Source organism: Hydra viridissima, unplaced genomic scaffold, assembly GCF_058129835.1.
Source record: "Hydra viridissima isolate aposymbiotic clone 2 unplaced genomic scaffold, HvirCarnegie_v1 scaffold_9, whole genome shotgun sequence".
NCBI classification, from domain to species: Eukaryota; Metazoa; Cnidaria; class Hydrozoa; order Anthoathecata; family Hydridae; genus Hydra; species Hydra viridissima.
Genome location: NW_028324308.1, coordinates 4,192,639 through 4,211,807, shown reverse-complemented (window position 1 = coordinate 4,211,807; position 19,169 = coordinate 4,192,639). Strand labels below are relative to the sequence as shown.

The window sequence follows — 19,169 nt, the reverse complement described above, 5'->3', positions numbered from 1 at the left end:
GTACCCCAATATTAGCAGAAAAATAATCAAATGACAAAAACAACAACAAAAATAACGAAATGTATTAGATTCTATCTACTTTTTACTCTTAATCTAATAGATTGAAAATAAAAAAGAAAAACTTATCTCAGCCAATCTGGGACTTAACATCTTGAAAAATTTCTGGAGCACTTCCTGAAACTAATCCGAGGAAGGAGTGGTACGGCTATGTCAAATTTTCAAGTATGTATAACTAATCATCATAATATGTATAAGCAATCATAATTAAAGCTAAATGCTAATCTATTTTCCACTCATTTCTAATCTTTTAGGGCTATGATACATATAAAAGTTTGATTGAGTTAAAACAGAAACATTTTTTGAAGAATAATTTCATAAAATCATCAAAATATACATGTTTGAAAAGAAATACATTTCATAAAATTATCAAAAAAGTCATATAAAGTTAAGCAAAAATATTTTTAAATAAAAATAAATTAAAAATAGAGAGTATTAAGCATTACAAAATAAATAACTGTTTAAAAGACCAAACTAATCGCACAGGTTCTAAAACAGGTAACTTAATTTAGTTTGAATTATTAGAAGATTTGTGTGAACAAAATATTGCTATAAATATAATTGACAAGTTTGCAAAAAAGAAATTTAATATAAACGCAATTTGATCTTTTTTTTTTTTTTACAAATAACTTGATTTAGAAAAAAAAAAAAATTATTACAGCTCTAAAAAAATATTTACAATTTGTAACGCACGACTTTAATGCCTCAGTTCAGTCCGAAAATTGTAATTTTTTAATACTCTCGTTAATTTGCTAAGTACGTCATTATTCTGATAGATAGCAGTCTGTTCTTGCAGCGAACAATCTTGCATTATAGTATTTGATAATGAGAGCAGCAAAAACATATAAGCGATTGTGATTTCTTTAAAAGAAAGAGATTAAGTATAACGAACTCATATGAAAACTTCGACCAATCCTGTAAGAACTGCAACTAACGGAGTATTAAAGACCAGGTCTGAGGCAATGAACTCGTGCTTAAAGAGAAGATCATAAAGATCTTCAATATAAAAATCCCACTCGTTTCTTGTCTGTCTTTTAAAGCGCTTTCAATCGAAGTTTGTCTTCCAAGAAAGTGGCCAATGTAATATATAAATGAGAGCGAGGATTGATGCTGTGATCTTTATCTGTATAAAACTAAAAGGAAAACAATAAACTTTTCAATACAAATATAATTATAAATATCCAATCAACTTTAATGAGCAAACAAATTTCACAGAAAAAAAAAATTAACAATGCCTTAAGAAAACAGTTTTAAATGCGTCTCCGTAGCATTAATACTCAACATCCCCCATAATTCAACAAACTTGCATCTTGGTTTTTAAAAAAAACAGCTTCCTGGACGTTTTTGATAACATCAGAGTGATTTTCTAATTAATTATTAAAAATTAAAGAAGAGGAAGTTAAGGAGAATATGATTAAATATATATCAATGTTGAATAATTCTGTTGGAATTTAAAGATTTCAGAAAGCAATTAGAGAAAAAGAAGAGGATTCTTTGTCTATAAATATAATCATGTTTTAAGCAGTGTTTCCTGAGATTATAACTTGGAACGAGATGGTGTTGGTTGCAAACAAAAATGGCAGTTAAAAAATAAAAAGCTCAGTAACTATAGAAAGAGATGACGCTATAAAATCCTACCTTTATGTTTTTAACGTGCTCAGTAAATATTCTGAAATCAGCTGATAAACATAGTCACCGCTATCAATGTTGTGGTCTTTTTCAGTAAAAAACTAAAGCCGGTGATTAAACGTAAAATTAAAAAAAATCATAAAACTCAAAAAAATAATCGATCAAAACAAGTTCGTTTAACTTTGTACTTTTTTTAATGGGTTTAAAGTTTTTAAATTTTAGAGTTTAATCATCGCTTTTTATTTCTGAATTCAAAAGTTTAATTTTAAAGTTTATGTTTTAATGTTTTAAGTTTAAGTTTAAAGTTCACAAATTATAAAATTAACATAAATTAGTTAGATTCTTTAGAAAACTATTTTTTTCTCAATTCATTTTAAAGTTTTATTGGTGATAATTCGAACTACTTCAATGAGAAGAGTTCAATAAGGTGATTTCAATGATAATAGACATTTAACCAACATGACAACCAAGAAGAGGTTGAACTGCCAAAAAGAAATTCCCAGAAATTGGTTAAAAAAATTTAAATAATGCTGATTAATACTTAAAGTGATATTTAGGATTTATTCCACCATGAGCCTAAAAAAGCCGAACACAAAATGGAAGTATAATCTTGATTGGTGACCAGTGTTAAGCATGTAAGATCAAAACGCCCCATAAGTTTTGTGTATATGACTTCTGGTTTTTAAATTCAGAAAATTTTAAAAAAGCCAACAAGAGATTTACAGAACCAGCTAAAACAACACCTAAAACCTGACTATCTGTCAGGCACACCAGTTAGGTTAGCACACCAGTTAGGTTAGCACAGTTTAAATGATTTTAATGAACAAGTCAACTAAAAATGCTTAAACTTTTACCACTTAACAAAAATAAATTTACTCTAATAAAAATTTATCTTATGTTAATTACAAAATTATTATTATTTAATTAGAAAAAAAAACCATGCTCATTATAAACCATTTTTATGTTAAGTGAAAAAAACTATTTTTATAATATTAATAGGTTAGTCAGAAAATATTTTAACTATTTTTAGGTTTTAAATATTATTTTAATTATTTTTAGAAAAAAATAATACTTCAAAAGGGAAAAGAAATACATTACCTGTGTTCTGAATTTAACTTTCTCTTTAATAAGTGCACCTGCAAGCTGTGCTGAATTTTGAAAATGTACATTATCTAAAAAGTATGCTTCTATTAGTATCCAAACCCAAAGTTTTAAAAAAGATTGCATTTAAAATATACATTTATATAACATAAGTATTTATTATAAATTTGTAAAATAAGACATTGGAGGTATAAATAGGTTTTGAGGGATTTACAAAAGATGGCATAACTATCATTAAATTGCATCAGACCATCTTGTAACTATATTTATGTTGAAGTGCCATCATTTCCTGTCAGTATGAGTCATGTTGCTCAAGTGTAAATAACATACTTTCTTTGTGCTGTAATCATGTTAATCTTTATGTCAGCAAAACACAGTTTCTGGGATGCACTGCTTTTTCTGTTTTCATTTGAAGAAAAGTGCAGTGCATGGATATCAATTGCTGTGTGAAGCACATGGAGAGCATTTTTCTTCAAAAAAAAACAACACATGAGTAATAGCATTTTAAAAGTGGCAAGTTAGACATTAGCAAAAAAGAACGCAAAGGGGAGGCTAGTAAAGTTTGCAGATGCTGAGTTAGAGGCATTATTGGACCAATGTTTATGCCAAACTTAAAAGGAGCTAGGTGAAACCTTGGGAGTAACTCAACAACTGATTTTAAACTGTCTCAAAGTCCTGAGTATGGTGCAAAAATAAGGAAATTAGCTTCCATGTTAATTCAACTCAAGAATGTAGAATCTCATTTTTTCACATGTAAACACAATAAAATTACAAATTTTTTGGCTCAAAAAGCAAAATCAGAAGTTTTTTTAATCAAATTATGACAAGGGACAAAAAGTGGACCCACTATAACAACTCATAAACAGTGAGGTAAGCTCAGCTAGATAACTTCAAAGGAAAAACCAATCATTCATGGCAAGACACTAATGCTGCACATCTGGTAGGATCAGTTCAGAGTGATCTACTAAGAGATACTCCAAACAAAACCATCACTGAGGAACATTATCAACAACAACTTATGCAAATTAAGCGTTGAGATTAAAACACCGCTATTTTGCTAAAAGACATGACAAAATGATTTTTCAGCAGGATAATGCTCAGCCACATATTGCAAAAATCTTCAAGGACATTTTGGAGCCACTTCAATTGGATGTTCTACCCTACCTGCCATATTCACCGGAATTACTCTTTCCAACTACCACTTGTTCTGGTTGATGACTCATAGCCTGGCTGAAGAGCAGTTCACTTCTTACAAAGAATTCAAAAATAAGGTTGATTACTGAATTGACTCAAAAACTTAGATATTTTTTAATCTGAATTCTTTTGCTGCCTGAAAGACAAGAGAAAGTCGTAGTTAATGATGGACAATAGTTTGAATAAAATACCAATTTCTCTGAATTAAGCTTCAAAGTTAAATAAAAACCTAACAACTTATTTGTACCCCCAATATTTTAGTGAGATGTTCTAAAAACAATTTTTACTTAAAAAAAAAAATGTATTGCGTTAATATATAGAAGTATGATAAATAATAAATTTACCAACTTATACAAACTTATTAGGTAACTATAATTTTGCACTTACCATCTGCAGTCCCATGTATAAGTAGGAAATTTTTGTCTTTAAATCGAGAGGCTTTTGACATTAACGAAACATCCTAATATTAGTGGAAATCCAAATCTTACTTTCAACTATTTCATGAGAAATAGTTGAAAGTAACTACTTCATGAGTTTATTAACATCAAGCCAAAAAGTTAACTATCATCAATCCAAAAAAAGGCAAAATATAAACTGATATTTCCTGGGAAATACTGAAGTGAATAATAACATCTATATTGCTGCATAAATAAGAAACGAAGAATGGCAGTTATATTGAAATATATAATGACAGCTAACTCTTCATTAAAAATCACTATCCTTTAATATAAATAAAGCATAAAAAAACCTCATATCCTTTCAAATTATCTTCAACTGTAGGAAGTCCCATATATCTTTCACTATAAACAGTATCTAAAAAGGTGTTTAAGATTTTCAAAGTATTTATTTTATTTTCAAGCTATTTAAATATAATGAACTTTTCTCTGTGTAAAGAACAAAGCAAAACAATAAAAATTTCAATCATACTATTTAACAAACTGTTATATTAAATCTATTTACCTAAGTTTCCTAACATATTTCTTAACTTAAGGGAAAAAGTTCCAAGTATAAAATTTAATAGAAAACTTCCTTAAAAGAGATCACGAGTTTTAAAATTTCAAACATTAAAAAGAAATATATTTTATTCATTTATAATTTATCTTATAAAGTAATTATTTTTTCTGATTTTTTACTTGGGTATCTAGCTTTTTAGTATACTTTTTAATGAATGCTATTCCAATTCTAATGTTTTGCTTTTTTAATGGCAATAAACTTTTCTCAAAAAACATTTTCATCACATAAATCTTTTAAAAATGTGATTTTGAGGTGAAAAGCAGTATGAAATACAAATTGAAAAATCAAACCCCACCATAATATCTCCAATCAGTAACAGGTGCAACAGAAACAGCAGTGTTAATAATACCATGGGAATCTGCCAACACTGTTGCAGCATAAAACCCACCATATGACTAAAAATGAACAAAGTCATTACAATTAAAAAGAATTCAACATGTTAAAAAAAAGAAAAGAGAATAGCAAACTAACCCATCCCCATATTGCAATTCTGTTTGGATCAACATATGACTGCTTTTGTAAATACCTATCAAAAAATTGAAAAAGTTTTTCTCAAAGAACTAATAAAAACAAAATGAAATATAACATTAGTATAAACAATATACAAAACTAAAACAAAGCCTTAATTCTAATTCTTACATTTCTATTGTCATAATGGGATACCTATTTTACTCTTCAAGGACTAAAAATCATATAACAGGTATATTTTTCCTACTTAAAATCCTTATTCCCACTAAAAGATTTGGTACCAGTCTGTTGGCTCAAAATACCTTTGAATTCTACAAAAATTCCCTATAACCTTAGTGCAAAGAAATATCACAATTGAACAATTTTAACTCCTCCTGAAGGGTATGATAGCCAAATTGTTAAGGTATTTATAAAAAATTTCTTACTTTGCAACATTAACTGCATCAATAGTTTCATAATAGCCAAGCCTTTTGTAAACAGCATGAAGAAACCTAAAGACAGTTATTTCCCACAAGCTTTAGAATAACATAATTGGTCCATATAACTATATGTATGTATGTATGTATGTATGTATGTATGTATGTATGTATGTATGTATGTATGTATGTATGTATGTATGCATGCATGCATGCATGCATGCATGCATGCATGTATGTATGTATGTATGTATGTATGTATGTATGTATGTATGTATGTATGTATGTATGTATGTATGTATGTATGTATGTATGTATGTATGTATGTATGTATGTATGGCATCAAAAATAAGCTATACAAACTTCCATTTAAAAGTAGATTTTTTTTCCTGCAATTACGCTCTATAAATATGCATAAAACAAGTCACTATTACTTAATCAGCATACATCTCAGATGTAAAAGATTTTTAAATAACTGGCTAAGGAAGTCAGGTGACAAGAAAACAAAATAGCTTTTTCAAAGTTTTAAAACTAATTTAAATTTAATTTATTTTTCTATTTAAATTGTTTTTAAGATGAAAACTCATTTAATCAAAAAAAAACAAAAAAAAAAACAATCCACAAAAAATTATTTTTAATGGAAGTTGTTACATTATATTAGTTACATTATTGTGCAGTTTAAAAAGATAAAACAATACTGAAGACAATAATTTGTTTATAAAATGTTAAAGTGCATGGTAACTAGGCTCAGAATGAATTCTTAATGATTACTTTTTCATAGTTGATATATTTTTTCTATCCTTAGTAATTATTTTTGTAGAATTTTAAATGATACATTATTTTTTCATTTTAATGTTATAAATTTTATACAAGAAAATCTATTTTATTAGATAAGAATATATTAAAATTTAGTCTTGAAAAGAAAAAAAGTTTAGAATTTTTAATCAAATTTTAAAAAACATTTAAATTTAAGTATTTAAATTATTTGGAAAAGCTACTTTGGTTTATTGCTATCCACTTACTCGTAACCATAGTACCCAGAACCTCGCGCATCAAATGCTATTGTTATGACATCATAATTTGAATTCAAAAATTCATCAAAATGTAACTGGAACATGTCCAATACCTAAACCAATCAACAAATTTTTTTAAAGTAAAAGCAAAAGATGAAAAGGTTTCATTTATGATACAATTCATTTGCGACATTTTAGAGAATAGCTGAATGGTTAACTTTTATTTTTAATTTCTATTTGAAAATGTTAGAAGCAAACCACTAAGACTTCATAATGTCTAAATGAAAAACTGTATCATAAATGAAACTCTAAAACAATAAAACATACTTATATCCTCTATAACCTGATCCTCTCGCATCAAAATTCACCAAAATTATATCATAAGTGGGAAATATTGTTGAAAATTCTATAGTAAATTTATCATCAACCTACACAAATTAAAGTATAAATCAAAAACTTTCAGTGTTGAAAACGCTTTCTAAACAGAATGTAAAATTATGAGAACATCTAATTTTTATTTTTCATATTTTTTTATTGGAAAGAAATTGTGTATCAGCCTCTAAGAACACTAGATTCCACAGTGATAAATTATTATACTAAATTATTATTTACTTACTTTTTGGGTGTTTGGGCCACCATACCTAAATGAAAAAAATTAAACTTAGTTATATATATATATATAAAAAAAAAATCACACAATTTTTACAGTTTTAACTTTTTATCAAGATTCAATTCACTTACACATCAAACAAAACAGCATATTTTTTTTTTTCATCAAAACCATAAGGACGGGTTTCTCTCACTGGAATATCATATCCATCAGAATTAATAGAATAATAATGAACAGTTGGCATGTCTTTCTCTTTCAAAGCATTTCTTGTGTTGATATTATTGGTAAGAAGTATTTGATAATTTGTTTTTAAATTGTACATTATAGTAGATGGCACAAATGGACCCTGGCACATCAATGTTGCCCATGAACATTGTTTACTGAATTGTGGGTAATAGTAAGTGCAATTCGCTCCTGTTTCTTTATCTAAAACAAAACAGAACTTAGAAACTATATTTTTGTCTTGCACAAAAAATTAAACAAGATTAATAATTTAATAAAATATACCTTTAATAACCCCACAGCTGATACAACTTTTTTTGTTAGTTTTAAGATTATAGCTATACACTTGTCGATACCTAGATGAACTTTCTGTACTACGAAAGTAGCTAGAAAAAAAATCAATCAAATAAAATGTTTAAATCTCATAAAAAAAAAAAAAAATTTTCTTAGAAGTATAACAAAAATTTTATGATTTGATATAGGAACAACAACAACATAAATAAAACAAACCAATAACAATATCAACAGCAAAACATACACATGCAAAAACATAAAAATGTTTGTGTTTAAAACACTAAAAGCTTTGAAAGAAGAAGAAAAAAAAGAGGTCATGGAAAAAATGAATTTGTAATACAGATCTATTAATATCTATCAAAATTATCCTTCTTTAATCTATTTTTTATTATGATTGTTATTATTATTATTATTATTATTATTATTATTATTATTATTATTATTATTATTATTATTATTATTATTATTATTATTATTATTATTATTAAATAAAAGAGTAATTAATCAAATAATAATTTTGAAACTGATATGAATATATGCATCAGCCTTTTTTGAACATTTACATGATTTACAACACTTACATGGTTTCTTCTTCTTGATTGTAGCAGTTCAAATCTTGCACTGTGAAAGGGCCATCAGTTAAATACTCCACTCCAAAACCCTAAACATAATATAAAGGCATGAAAGCTACATTAGACTTCAGTAAAACTTTTTTCAAGAAATCTTTGAGCAAAAAATCTCTTACAAGTGTTGAAACTTTTGCAATATGGCGGTACATTCCTTCATTTCCAACATCTTTTGGAAGCATGGTGAGATAATATGAACCATCTTTGGAGAAGTATGGCTTTACATACTAATATTTAAAAATTTTATACTGAGTTAGAATTTTTAAAACCCCTGGTGATGAAACATGATATACAAAAGTTATAATAGAATTTACAAAAAAGGAATAAATAAACTTTAAATGTGTAAAAATGTTACACACATCATCATCAACCCAACCATTTTTTACTTTGTGTCTTTCTATCTAAATGATAAATAGGGAACTAAAATTTTGTATCAGTTAAACAGGAAAACACTTCTGCCAGCTATAATGCTGCTATAAAATATATTGAACTTACAATTATCCCATCAGAAACACCAGGTTCATAAAGCATGCATATTGTATTAGTCTGCTGACGATTCATCCACTGTACAAAAAGATTTTTATTTCTATTCCATTTCATCACAGTGTAATAGAAATCCCTAAAAAACAGTTGGTATTGAAGAAAAAAGTGTTTCTTATTTTTCTATGAAAAAAATATTAAAAAACTTTTCACCTTCTAAATTTTTAAAAAATATATGAAAATTTTACAAAAAGCTTTAAACAAGGAAAGATAAGGTAGTAAAAGATAATGGGAAGAAGATGCTAAATGATGCATCAGAGTAAATACTTGTAATGAAATTTTTTCCAAAATTAAAGTAAATATTGGACAGGATATATGCAAATAAAACAAGAATTCAAGAAGGAATTTGTTCTAGATATACTGTTTTATATGCACATAAACTTTCTTTTGAACTATAATTTTTTAAGATATATTTCTCTTTTAAAACAACAGAAAAGGTCTTATGAATCTAAAACTATATCAACTTTGAACCATAAGTTAGAACCATTTTATACTATGCAGGAGAAGCTTGTAGAACAAAATCATAAATGATTTTTAAAAATTGGTAAATCTTTACATTAGTATTAATTTACTATTCATTATAATGTTTGTAATTAACTTGTAAAAATCATGTTTACTAGTTTGAAAAGAAAAAAAACTATGTGCATAATTTTACTAACCCACTAGTTATTTCTATTGGCGGTGTAAGAACAACTTTTTCTGCTAAAATGTATTTCACAACTGACTGCAAGTCTACAATTACGATTTTGATTGTTGGATTTGGGTAGCCAGCCTAAAATAATAAATTAATTCATTAGATAAGAATTGTCATAGTGCATTGACTGATATAAAAAATTAACTAATTTTTTCAAAATAATCTGTATTTAATATTGTCACCTTAGGATATGCAATCTTCTCTATTGTAGTGTAAGACTCATCTAGAGATCCATAGCGCGGAAATTTGTAGTAAGGAACGCTAGTTGCATTAAAATTCACATAAGCTAAATATCGACCATCAGAAGAAAAGTCAAGTGCATGTGTAGATGAAAGAATCTCCTCTAAAAAAATTTTTATTTTTGAACTGAGATAAAATGTTGAAAGGTTTCTACCAAATACACTTATATTCTATTTCCAAACTACTTTTTTACACAAACCAAAAGCCTGTTACTTCTGTTTGGTTGAAAGGCTTATAGCAAATACACTTTTTTTATTTTCCAAACTATTTTTTTACACAAACAAAAAACCTTTTACTTCTGTTTAATACTTTTAACAATAATATTTTTACTTGTTATTAATTTTCAATGGTTTGCAACTTTGATTGATAATGTTTTAATGACATTACAGTGATTAGGCTTTATGATTCACTTCAAAATGGATAAAAAGCCCAGTAGTTGATTACTGTATTTGTCCAAGTTAATTTGGAGTATTACTTAGAAATTAGTTTTTGATGATATTAGGGAGCTTTAGCATTCTAAAAATCTACACCAAATGGTATTTTAAAAAAACCTAGTTTTTTAAAGTGATAAGAATTTGTTACACTGACAAAATTTTTAATAAAATAACATTTTAATACAAAACACTTTAAATAATCACTATGATGGAGAACATGAAGATTCCATTTTAATAACTTTATGCAGAGTACAATTAAAAAAAAAAAAAAAGACAGAAGGGAAAAGTTTGTTACTAATTTAATAAACATAACAATAGCATATAAATAATTAAAGTTATCATTTTGTTAAGTAATAAAAAAAACATCTGTCTTTTAAAAATGAGCAAACAAATACAGGATGAAGATCTTATTTACAAACATTGAAGAAAAGAGAAAGATCTTTAACTAAGTAAGTGATTTGTTTACTTAAAACTTCCATACTATTTTGATTTTAAAATCGTAGGGTCTAAAATTTTAAGTAATAACATGAAAATACTCAACATCTCTGTATTTACTCTAACAGCAATGTTATATATTTACACAACCAATATTTTAGTAAAATAAGTAACAGATGTTTTTTTGTTTTTTTTTCAACTCACATGGTGGTGGAAAAAAAAACATAAACTACTTGAAGTACCTTACCTTCATACACCCAATCAGGAACACCATTGAATATTGTATTTGCTTCACCATCTTTGGTGATTTGATAATATTGCATTTCAGCGGTTTCCATAGTTGGTATAAAGTAAATGTTGCATTTATATACAAACACCTGACAAGAAAAATATAAAGCAAAATTAAATTTGAATGGTTTTGCTATAAGTTAATTTTTTTTATAATTCAGAATCAAGATTTCTGTTGTATTCTTTGAATAAGCTTACCAAGGCACTTCCATTAGTGGACCAGCCTGCATAACGAATTTGGTCACCTTCATTCGTTGGTGGTTTAATTTTTCTTATAACTCTAAATAAACAATAAAAATATCATCCAAATTAAAAAAAGAATCATTGAAATCACAATTTAAAAAATACCATCTTTAAAGATGTAAATTATAAGTTCATGAATTAAAATAGTAATTATTTTACAGATGCTTAATTCTATACTTAAATAAAATATTATCTCTTTGTTTTGTTAAAGTCTAGACAAGCCTACTAACCAGAACATGTTGTGAAATGATACTTTTAGTTTGATTCAATCAAGGAAAATACTCACCCTAATTTCATGTCTTTGACATAGTAATCAGCATAGAATGAATGCCTGTAAAGCTAAAATAAATAATCCATATTACATGCATTACATGTATACAGCTTTTAAGATTATGAAAAATAGATTAAATTGAAAAATACTTTATTTTTCATTACCTTAAAATTTCCTATACTAACTTTGCAAGTAATTTAAATAGTAATATTAAAAAACATGAAGTATAACTGTAACAAAAACTGACATGAATAGATAAAATAGTAGATTAAATAGACAAAATTACACATTTAAGTAGATAAAAACTTACATGAACAGATTTGTTTGAAAAAAGGAAATATTTTCTATCAGCAGAAAACTTCTTCACACGATCGATTGAACTTTCTTGCTAAAGACAGACATCTTCAAAATATGGCAATAATTTTAAATACACACAAAAAAAAATTTATACCTTAATGTTTGAAAATTTTTTTCAAGTATTAAAAAAAAACCAAAAAAAAAACATGCAAAAACGTAAATTTCATCTTTTATTTATGGAAAAGCTTAGGGAATACTTTGTGGTAAATAATTATACATTAACATATTTACATTATGACATAACTATATCAATAACATAATTATTCATGAAGACATCATTATAAAAAACCCACAGCTTCTTTTCCTGTTATAATTGGATGTAGACTAGGGCCATTCATGTCATATAAACTGATGCCATCTGATTGCTCGTGAATATACTCATTGTCTACATAAATTTACAAAAAAGTTAAATAGCAAAATAAATACTAAAATAATGATACTCTTTAAGTCTCTTGCTATCTGTCTCTGCCTGAAACACTCCAAACAACTACCTCTCAAATCAATATTTAAGAAAAGATAAAAATTTTATAAAATTCTTTATTGCCATGAGGATTATTTTAATGTATATATATTTTATAACTATCAATGATCAATGGTCATAATAACATTAATGATAATCATATCATCAACAATAACAAAGCCCTGGCTATCAATCATAAAACTCTTACCTAGCACAATCATAACAAAATATCATGATTTATTACCACAGTATTTAAAACCTGTTCATTATCATTAACATTTTAATTTTTATAACAATTTTATAATTGTGATTTAAACTATTTTACTACACAATTTCTCATCTATTTCATAGTTTTATTAGAAAATCTTCCATCTTTTTAAGAAACTAATGATTCTTCTAGAGTATTTTTCAAAAAATATAATGTGAACAATATAAACAAATTGTTAATACCCGAAATCCATAAAGTAGAGTAAGATTCATATGAAAATTTTCCACCAAGAATATCATCCAATAAAAGTTTCCGTGAATCTCCTCTAGATAGCCTTCTTCCCAACTTTCCTGAAATTTAAATTTAATTTATGTTAAATACATATCTAAGCTTTATCAGTAAATTATCAAAGCATTTTGAATATTTATCAAAAGCACAAATGGTTTTAAAAAATTGAAATCCATAAATAAATAAAAATAAATAAATATAGATGATTTGACTGATAAGATACACAAGAGCAGTACATACATACATACATACATACATACATACATACATACATACATACATACATACATACATACATACATACATACATACATACATGCATACATGCATGCATGCATGTATACACACATATGTATACACACACATACACTACAAGTGTTTGTGTGTTTGTGTGTGTGTGTTTGTGTTTTTGTGTTTATGTATTTATGTGTTTATGTGTTTATGTGTGTATGTATGGATGTATGCATATATGGATGTATGGATGTATGTATGCATGCATGCATGCATGCATGTATGTATGTATGTATGTATGTATGTATGTATGTATGTATGTATGTATGTATGTATGTATGTATGTATGTATGTATGTATGTATGTATGTATGTATGTATGTATGTATGTATGCATGTATGTAGGTATGTATGTATGCACATACGTATTGTATGTATGGATGGGTGGATGGATGAATGATTAGAATAGATAAATGCCTGTACCTTCTCTGTTAAATACAACTGCGATAGCAAGACCAACCACTATTGTCAAAACAATCAAACAAACTAAAAAGATCTTTTGGTTATTCGAAATCGTTTTCAAACACTGATTGCTTTTTTCTGACAAACCAGTTTTACCGCTTTCGTAGTCATCAGGGTAAGTGGATTTCATTTCATTTGATACTAAATACTCATCTTCTCCACTTACTCGAGAGTATTTCTTCTTTTCTACTGGCATACTATTCAATAAGTATTATATTATTCAGAACATAAGCACTGTTTAATGTTAAACAAACAGAAAAAGGCTACTTTCGGTTTGATTTAAATGATGCTCCGCGTATGTATATTTTTTTCTTAATTATGGTGGCCATATTAAAAGTTTTTATGAATTACGGGGGTATGACGCATGAAAACTTTCTTTCGGATGATAAACTGTGGGTGACAATTAATTCACTTTGCAAACATTAGAATGTATTATAGTATTATTATGTTATAAGTAATTGTATTTAATATATATTACATTTAAAAAAATACCATTGTTAAATTATATTTTATCACGTTACTTGCTAAAAAAGATTTTAAATTATTGTCATTTACGTCCCGATGCTTCCCACTCGACTTTCCAAAGCCTAAAAGTTCTATTTGCTAAAGCTGCCAGATAAAGATATTGTTAAAATCAAATAAAAACAGTTCAATTAATATAATTATGTGATTAAAAAGTTATAATTTTAGTTCATTTAAGTTAAATTTTGAATATTTAATTTTGGCAAAAAAAAAGATAAAAGTTTCAATTTTTGCAACGGTAACCAAATCTTATATGCCATTGGCAGAAATTAAAGTTAATATGGACAAGTGAATTGTGGATAATGGAATTATTTTGCACTTTCAAAGTAAACTTCCTTTTAATTAAGTTAATCGACTTCGTAACTAAGAGCGTAACCAAGAATAAAATACCAACCAAGGTTTCAAACGTCATAAATAAATTATAGTTTCAAGTTTAATGTTAGTTAAACATTATTTTGTCAGAAACATTTTTTAGTTAAGATTAAATTTGAAAAAACAACAACAACAAGATTGTATTTGCTTTTACTTTGCACAGTGTAAAATATTTCGATGGCCCTATATAAGCTTCCCTACTAAAGTAATTATTTACTCCTACCTTTGTTCTAAACAGGAAAGAGCCATTCTTGAGAATCTTAAGTTCAACTCCAGAAAATATTTTACGAACAGAAGAAGTCTTAAATTATTAGATCGGCTCTCAAACTACTCTTAAGGTAGAATTGCAGGGCTTCATCTATTTTAATTCCTCTGAAATAAAAATTGCCTTTGGCATTCATGATTACGATGTGAAGTATGATATACAAAAAAAAAAAAAAAAAAAAAAGAAAAAAAAAAAAAAATTTAAAGTAATAACAAAATAAGTTATTTCGTGAAATGTTACATGAAAGTCTTCTTGAATATCAATAGCGAACCATATAACGAGACAAATAAATCGGTAAAAAATTTTGTTAATTATTACTACTGTTTTTGAACAAGCTCAAAGTGATTTTTTTTTTGTTTTTAGCTTACAAATACAATCTACCGTTTTAACTTTTTTTTATTCATTTTCAGCAACTTAAACGATCTTTTAAAATTACCACAGTTAACATGTTTTAAGTAAATAAAAAAGCTGTTTTGACGAAAATTCTATTAATGTAATAAAATAACAGAAAATCAACACAAGATTCTGATAAATAATGATAAAAAAAATAGTAAATCATTTTTGAACAAAGTCAATTGAAGATAATTGCATTTCCTGGTTCTTGTAATTTGAATAGTCTAATTGAGTTAACAATAACGATTTAGACCTTGTAACCAAAGAAACCTGTTTTAAAAAACTATAAAAAAACAGTCAGAATCCAAATCGACGCAACAAGTTTATTGTTTTGACCGTTCTTAAACCCATTGAGTTTTACAAGCAGTTTTTTTTTTTAAGCTTAAGAAACTATAAAAGATCTTCACTACTTTTTCTCTCTACAGAGTCTGCAGATTAATGTTTTTTTTTAAACTACAAAATTAAAAACGCCCTTTAACGCGAAATGTTTATGAACATGAAATATTTACTACATTTATCAACATTTTTATCCATTTTTTTTTTTTTTTTTAATTTAATTTAAAGTTTAATTACTAAAACTCATTAAACAATTACTATAATTCATCACAAATTCTTAATTACGCACACATTTTTAAACGAAGACAAAATTGCGTAAATAATTTAGTAACGAATCAGGGGGTAAATGTTATCATATTTAAACGAAGGTTTAAATATCATAACATTTACCCCATTTCACCCAAACGAAACCTGTCGTGACCAGAGGTAGAAAATTTGCCTTGGGCAAATTTTCTACCTCTGGTCACGACAGGTTTCGTTTGGGTGAAAAGAAGGTTTAACATTAACTAATTATTTGCTTATCTTTAAGTAAAAAGTAAAATTTCTTCACTTTTAGATTTTATCTATTCATTAATTTATTTCTAGATTCCAAAAAAGCGCTATTACAATCGATAATGAAAATCTAATAAATAAAATTGTAAACAATATTTTTATGGTTTAGTTTTTTTTATTACATTTTTTGTTTCTTTTCCAGAATCTGTGAATCTTTTTATTTCATTTATATTTGAAAACGTTGAAACAAAAAAAAAATATGTGTCTGCGATATCCATTTCGTCTATACTTTCTTTGTAAATACCAAAAAGAAAACACGCAATATAAAATCCTACTTTTAAATATTAAATAACTTACTAAAATGTATTATTTTTATTTGCCATTAGCATTAACAGATTTGTGTTAAGTATAGAAGATGAAATAAAAACTACTAATCAGTAAATGACAAGTGCCTTGGAGTTCTTAGAAGAAGCGTCCACAACAACTTCTCTATCAGTAAATGACAAGTGCCATAGAGTTCTTAGAAGAAGCGTCCACAACAACTTCTCTAGGATTGCATTGTATAAATGATACTTTGTGTTTAAACCAGTCTGTAAAAAACTTTTGTCACTATAAAATATTTAAAGAACTTTTGTACTACATCTGTGGTATTTGTTTAAAAATAGTCATGAGTATTCTTCGAATTTTATTTTTGCGCTGGTTAAAAGTTAAAACTTGAAAAGATAGTAAATAATAATGGGCATGTGTTTAAACAACAATCGTGTTATTTTTAATGGTTTCATAAAAAGCCCAATCAATTAAAGTTGTGAAAATTAATTATCTCGAATGTCATTTTTTCCTATTAAAATTTGTCATTAAATTAAAGTTCAGTGAACTTGTTAAGCAAGGCTTTTATTTACTACATATCATCTTAATACATTTTAGTATTATCTATTACAAACTATTTTTTTTAGAAGCTGTGCAACAAGGCGTGAAGTGATACAATCGTGTTTATTAAACTGAAGCATTAGAGATCTCATAACTATTGTTAAATATATTTTTCTGAAGGGATTTTTAGTTGTAGTTGTTAAATTTTGATACTGTGTTTGAATAAAAATAAAGTTGAAGTAATATTCATAAGGTTTTTACTAAAAGAATTTTACGGTTTAAAAATAACAAAACATTCAATATACTTTTATTTTATTTTAGTAAAATGATAAACAATATTTACTTTCATTAAATCATTTTATCAAAAAAAGGTGCTTTAAAAAAAGCTATTTTAAAAAGTTCGCTCGAATTTTTTAAAATAGCTTTTCCCCTGAAACTTAATAAGCCGCAAGCTCTGCAACCTGTTGGGTAATGTACTTAGGTAAATCATTACAAACTCTAAGCAATAACTAAATATTGGCAGTTTTAAAATGTTCTTTGATGTCAAAATTTATAACCCAATGTCAAAAAGTCAAAACTCAATGTCAAGAATCAAATCTCGTTAAATATTTATTACCAACATGTTTTCTGTAAAGAGAAGCTGTCGATCTAAAATACATAATTTAGAACAACAGCCCCACTTTACAGAAAGCCTGTTGATAATAAATATTTAAAGAGTTTTGACTTTTTTTAGAGCTTTCGTTTAACTTAAACTTTTCTGGTAGTTAATTGCCTGGGGACAAGTTTGGGTCGTACAATAATACATTTCAGTGTCTCAAAGTTTTTAAAGGATTCTGATAAGTATTTGATAAAATTATGTGCAATAATTGAATTAAAAGTTTCCAATTTTAAAGAAATAACGTCTTAAACTTGTTTTTACGATTGCAATTGACCATATTACTAGTTTTTTTTATATTGGCGGGTTTAGTGACCTTTTTTTTAGTATGTTGAATACTTCACTGTTGAGTTTATTAGTCAATGCCCTACTTTCTATGTTAATTAAGTAAATTAATCGATACCAACTGGAATTTAAGTAGGATTTTTCTTACTTTAATCACTGTTACTATTTTTACCACTGTTCGTTTCATTCTAAATACGGTTTCATTGTTCCGTCGGTTAAGTTTTTTCTTGTTAAAGAACCGAGAGCCGAAGAATCATTTATCAATCAATATTGTATATGCAGATATGCAGCTGAATACGTTTGTTAATTGAAAAGTCAAATTTTTGTCTGGCTTCAAAAATCGAGTTGATTTTAATTGTATGTAGTTTACAATATATATATATATGTATATATATATATATGTATATATATATACATATATCTATATATATATATGTATATATATATATATATATATATATATATATATATATATATATATATATATATATATATAACTTGAAAGGGACATTGACATTTTGAAAGAGACTTTTTCTCACTTATGGAAGCAATTTTTTTTTAAATTTGAGGGAAGTTCTTGCCAGTTAAACTCTTTTTTAATTTTTTTTAAAGTTTTAAGCTTTAGAAATTTACCCTGCATAAATTTAGTTTTTAAGGGTCCGATGCATCTGTGTGTTATTGCTTACAAATATTTTTCAAACAACAAAGCGAAGCTCTCAAGCTTTTTTTCGTGTTTTAAAGACTTGATCTTACTGTTCTTGAAGTTCGTTGAGTTATTTATTTCAACGTAAATATTTTGAAATTTTTTAAAACTTTAATTTTGCTGTTGTTTTTTTGTCGTTACGTCTATTTTTGTTAATTGTCATTTTTTATAATTTTATTTTCCTAAATTATTTTATAAAAATTTTTAATAAAATTATGTTTTAGTTTAATATTTTTTCGTTCTCATTTTCAATAAATTTTTTAAAAATTGGTTAATTAGATAGACTAAAAATATATTTTCGAATCCCTCCCTCCTTCAGGGACTTGATGTCGAAATTTAAAACTCGCTAAGATAAGGTATAAGGTATAAGGAATAGGGGATAAATATCTAAGGGTATTTCGGTATAAAACCGTTGTTTCAGTAAA

At 26.5% G+C, this 19,169-nt stretch overlaps 1 protein-coding gene and 1 long non-coding RNA gene across 9 annotated transcripts; one reads left to right on the top strand and one right to left on the bottom strand.

Annotated features, from left to right (window-relative positions):
- Nucleotides 1-664: 664 nt before the first annotated feature.
- On the bottom strand, nt 665-16,796 carry LOC145185189 (prolyl endopeptidase FAP-like). Of its 8 annotated transcripts, none has more exons than XR_016455833.1 (26): nt 14,972-15,511; nt 13,816-14,051; nt 13,057-13,164; nt 12,440-12,531; nt 12,100-12,177; nt 11,805-11,857; nt 11,474-11,555; nt 11,235-11,364; nt 10,061-10,221; nt 9,844-9,956; nt 9,140-9,263; nt 9,004-9,045; nt 8,764-8,871; nt 8,600-8,679; nt 8,010-8,110; nt 7,634-7,928; nt 7,509-7,533; nt 7,220-7,320; nt 5,889-5,954; nt 5,467-5,521; nt 5,291-5,390; nt 4,730-4,794; nt 4,369-4,441; nt 2,785-2,858; nt 1,293-1,787; nt 665-1,190 (listed from the first exon to the last, which is right to left on the bottom strand). XR_016455833.1 is itself a non-coding variant. In XM_090098412.1 (26 exons), the coding sequence occupies exons 2-26, from the start codon at nt 14,995-14,997 to the stop codon at nt 1,092-1,094; spliced, it is 2,490 nt and encodes an 829-aa protein (XP_089954538.1). In that variant the 5' UTR covers nt 14,998-15,120; nt 16,592-16,796; the 3' UTR covers nt 665-1,091. The 8 variants fall into 8 exon arrangements, 5 of the variants coding, with proteins under 5 accessions (XP_089954538.1, XP_089954541.1, XP_089954537.1 ...); XM_090098412.1 differs by lacking the exons at nt 1,293-1,787; nt 7,220-7,320 and adding exons at nt 6,902-7,005; nt 16,592-16,796 and having other exon boundaries at nt 14,972-15,120; XM_090098415.1 differs by having other exon boundaries at nt 1,696-1,787.
- Nucleotides 15,166-17,284, top strand: LOC149883648 (uncharacterized). The gene is made up of 2 exons (XR_016455836.1): nt 15,166-15,307; nt 17,188-17,284. It is a non-coding gene; the product is annotated as an uncharacterized LOC149883648 (long non-coding RNA).
- Nucleotides 17,285-19,169: the final 1,885 nt, after the last annotated feature.